General features: G+C 40.2%; 1 protein-coding gene across 1 annotated transcript in view; it reads left to right on the top strand.

Moving 5' to 3' along the window:
* FECH (ferrochelatase) overlaps positions 1–4,819 on the top strand; it is a 33,458-nt gene that overhangs the window by 21,556 nt on the left and 7,083 nt on the right. The window contains exon 7 of the mRNA XM_005873645.2: positions 3,499–3,597. Coding sequence (XP_005873707.1) covers positions 3,499–3,597 — 99 coding nt within the window. The remainder of the gene's footprint in view (positions 1–3,498; positions 3,598–4,819) is intronic.

Raw genomic sequence — 4,819 nt, 5'->3', positions numbered from 1 at the left:
GAAAGTTTTATATATTAGAAGAAATTTCAAAATTCTATGCAATTTATATTTATAATATTTATATTAATAGGTGACATTAGGAGAACAGTGAAAAGTATAATTCTAAAGCCAGTGGCTTTTTGTTTTTAATTTTATTTTTCAGTTACAGTTTACATTCAGTATTATTTTATTTTAGTTTCACGTGTGCAGCATAGAGATTAGATAATCATATACTTTACAAAGTGGTCCCCCAATATTTCCAATACCCACCTGGCACCGTACATAATTATTATACTAGCATTGACTATATTCCCTATACCAGCGGTCGCCAACCGTACGGACCTCATGGACCACCAGTTGGCGACCGCTGCCCTATACTGAACCTTATACCCCTCAGATTATTTTATGACTGACAATTTATACTTCTTAATCCCTTCACCTTTTTCAGCCAGATCCCCAACCCTCCTCTTCTCTGGCAACCATCAGTCTGCTCTCTGTATCTATGAGTCTGTATCTGTTTTGTTTATTTATGTTGTTGTTTAGATTCCACATATAAGTAAAATCATACAGTATTTCTTTTTCTCTGTCTGACTTATTTCATTTAACATAGTGCTTAGTAAAATCATACAGTATTTCTTTTTCTCTGTCTGACTTATTTCACTTAACATAGTGCTAAGTCCATCCATGCTGTCGCAAATGGTAAAATAACTTTAACTAGCTTTCATTCATTCATTCATTCATTTTAATATCCTCTTTTGCCCTCTGAATACAAGAGCGTTGCTATAAATGCGCTATATCATGCAGATATAGTTTTGTTCTGCCAGTGGAAGTTTCTGCCTTGGAGTTGGTTGAGGTAGGAGAAATATTAAGTGATTCAGATTTCACCCAGTTTATGTTTCATTCCTTGGACATTCTCTGACTGGCAAAATACCAACTTACTAGTAACATCTTTTTTAAAAGCCTGGAATCATTTAAAATCTGTAACCGCTAGATGGTGCTAGACATCATTAAAAGCAGGCCAGCTCTCCGTGAGCAGACTACCTTCCTTAGGCTTGTAGAAGTCAAGGGTTAACCTTAGGTTGAAATTCGGTTTTAAGTCAAAAGTGAAAAGAAGGCACCTTCCTAGGGATGGGTGTGGTTTTGCTTCGGTGTCCCCACTCGTCTGCTGGTCCAGTCAGTGCCACCGGAGCCCCAGTGAGCTGCGACTCTTGCTCTTAGAGGCCTGGACTGGAAACGGAGGGGTGTTTCAGGTCAGCACTGACATGTGGTAGAGAACTGCGGGGTCTGCACAGCATCTGCCTGCCCTGATCCAGTGAGTAATTAGATTTGCATTAAAATTCAGCCATTTGAAAAGGGGGGAAGCAGAAAGATGGAAAGGTCTCTTAACTGAGGAAGTCTCCGTTCACAAAATAAAAGGGAATCTCAGAGGCATTTATCTGCCCCCTGGATGCTGTGATTGAAGGCTCTGAGAGCCGCCTGCCTCTTTCATTCTGCTGAGGGAGTGCATGGAGAAAATACCACAGATGGATTCTAGATGATTTAAGTAGCACTTGGGCTTGCCCACGGCTCCTCAGTTTTGACGATGGCTTAGGGTCTGTTGTAAGCCGTAACAAATTGTGTTTGTACTTGCAGGTTTGCAAGAAGAGAAAAGGAAAAATATTAAACTTCTTTGGGAACAAAAAATTGATACATAGATTTTATTCTTAATATTATGTAGATTACATGAGAAGGAGATTGGCTATCTAGCAGAAATAGAAAAAACACACAAACCCAAACCTAGACCCTAAACTAAAACTATAAAAATATAGTTAAAAACTAAAACTAAAAAATTTAAATCAACATTCCCACTTATTATAGGCAGCAATTACATAAAACGGTCATTTTACTGCTGTTACCCAGCTGTTGGAATAATTGGAGTAAGTGGATGTTCCGGGCTCCTATGTGCACTTCGCAGCGGGCCTCCTCATCTAGGCTTTTGTCCAGAAATAATCTTTTGTGAGCATCTTTAGTTTCCAAACACTGCAAAGACTACCAGAAAATCCTGTTTTTGTTTGCATCTACTCCTGTCACAACCTATAAGTCAATAATAAAGTTTGAAAAGGGAACTAACTCTCTAGGTGCCATTTTGTGCCCTGGGGCATTTATTTACCAATTTTTGAGGGTTCTGTAAAGATTAATAATATCTCAGTATTTATTGAGGAATAATTTGCTCATCCTAAATTGGTATATATCCACATACCAACAAGTATAAATTTACATGCTTCTGGCAAATTGTCCTTTATGATCTTTTAAAAATCTTTTTATTTGGTGGGCTAGAAGGGGTCAATGGGAGAAAAAAGGGGGCATATGTAATACTGTCAACAATAAAGATTTAAAACAACAATAAAAAAACCCTTTTTATTTGGAAATAATTTCAAACATGCAGAAAAGTCTACTCTTTACCTAGATTCACATATTATTAATATTAACATTTATCTCTGTGTATGTATATATCTATACATCATTTTTTTCTTGAACCTTTTGAGAATAAGTTTTAAACATATATAGTCATATATAAAATCACTCTTTATACCTAAATAGCAGGAAGATTTTCTCCCATAACCATGATACAATATTCAACTTCAGTCAATTTAACATGGATTAATTTATCTAATCCATGTTTATATTAGAATTTTGTCAATTGGCCCGTTAATGTCCTTTGTAGCATTTGCTTTATAAGTGAAATGACAAAGAATGATTAAAGTGTAAGATGAAAGAAAGCCTCCTCAGATCTGGTATTTCAGCACCTATTGATGTGAGTCGGAAAGTGCCAACTAGACGAAGGGAATTAACTGGTCTGGTCGACAGAGGTTTGGGGGGGGAGGTGGGCCTGTGTTCTAGCCCAAGTTCCGCAGATGTGACTGAACGGGCCCCCAAGCCGGCGCATCTTTCCGCCCTCTGTGAATTTAATGGGACTTTTACAACCTCTCATCTGTTGTTGTGAAGGTTGTTATGAAGATTGACTCAGTGAGGATATTGGGCTCAGAAGGAAAAGGTCATAAAAATAGATGATATTTTCTTATTCCTCTACTATTTCTGTCTAATGCATTTTAATGCAATATGCCTGAAAGCCAAACTAAGGAGATTTAGAAAGACCCTGTAAGCTGTTTTCCTGCTAACCGAGCAAATGAGAGGTCTTAAAACAACTTCTCCTTCCCATCTGTGTTTCCTTTCCATCTGGAAGTGTGCCCCGCTCCTCCCGGGGGACAGCAGATCCAGAGCGTTCATTTTCAGTGAGCCATTAGCGAGCGTTAGAAGTTTCCCATCAAATTCCCCAGGCCCCTGAAACCGTTAGGAGCCATTTTGATGATGAACCAAAGCAAGCGAGACCGTACTGTTTGCAATTTTTTAAAAGGAGAGTTCGAGTTTTGAGGGTTGCTCCGGCATTTCTGGTGTGGCTCTCATTTTAAAAACACTGTCTTTCCCTCCACCTCTTCCTTCCCACTTGCTCCTCACCCTCCTTTCTCCGCATTCCTGCAGTGCTTCGCAGACCACATTCGGAAGGAGCTGGACTGTTTTCCACCGGAGAAGAGGAGCGAGGTGGTCATTCTTTTTTCTGCCCATTCACTGCCAATGTCTGTAAGTAAGAACATTTTGTCGGATGACCTCATGGTAGAGGATTTCTCAATGTGTAACATGGACCCAGTTTCTACAATGTCCTGAATTCTAAAATCTCAGACTTAATGTGGTGCTCATTTAACTTAATTCACTTCTTGAGACCTAATAATGATTCATTCTGATTATAATATTTACAATTTATAATACTGTGTAGAAATCATAACAACCTGAAGATATAGTCACATATAAGGATTTCTAATAAGTGGCACAGTAGACTGCTCTGACCTGTCTGATGTTTTGGCGGCTTGACCGTAGGCCCTCCATTCAGACGGAGGGCTCTCAATCTCACTCTTTTGTCCTCAAGACTTGACAGGGGTCTTCTGAATTCCAGGAAGCGAGTACAGGTTGTTGTTGTTTTATAATCCTCACCCGAGGACATGTTTTTATATGTTTTTGTTTTTAAGATTGATTTTAGAAAGAGAGGAAGGAGAGAGAGAGAGAGAGCGAGAGAAACATCCATTGGTTGCCTCCCATATGTGCCCCCACCGGGAACTGAAGTGGAAACTTTGGTGTAAGGGACGACACTCCAACCAAATGAGCCACCCTGCTGGGCACCATTAGGGTTTTTAACTTGCTAAGACTAAGGACCACGCTTGGGCAAGCGAATACGAGTGTATAGGAACAAGGATGATCCAGCAGGTATGCCAGCGTGATACATGGAAGTGCTTGGAATAAGCAGCCAGTTTCATCAGCTCAGAACTAGCATCCTGTCCTACAGACATTGCTTTCAAAGCTGGAGAGGTGGAGAATTTCATCTTCTTGGGTGTTATCAAGGTTTTAATTCCAGGGCTAATGGAGTTAATGAGCGTCTGGGCCACTCTTCTAATTGGTCTTTACTGCCACCTTGTGGTCACCAGGGTCGAGCCCTTTGCAGCTTTTCCCACTCCTATATCTCAGCTAAGCAGTTGCCCTTTCAGCAGTATGTGGCCCTGGAGATCAATTTCTCTCCTCTGGAAGCCTGCCTGTTTCATTTGAACAGGTTCCTAGTCTCTTTTTCTGGCATTATGCAAATCCTCTTCACATGTCCATCTTCCTTCTCCACCCTCATCCTATTTATAACTGTCCCGGTGTGTTGAGGCTACGTCTGAAGTGCCAGAAGGGAGGCGCTTGAATTGGGAAAGGAAGAAACACATTTTTACACATGAACGTTTCCAGGTGCTGCCTTCTGTTCTCTCACCCTCGG

This window comes from Myotis brandtii, unplaced genomic scaffold (genome assembly GCF_000412655.1).
Source record: "Myotis brandtii unplaced genomic scaffold, ASM41265v1 scaffold416, whole genome shotgun sequence".
NCBI classification, from domain to species: Eukaryota; Metazoa; Chordata; class Mammalia; order Chiroptera; family Vespertilionidae; genus Myotis; species Myotis brandtii.
This window is presented reverse-complemented; position numbering and strand designations above follow the sequence as displayed.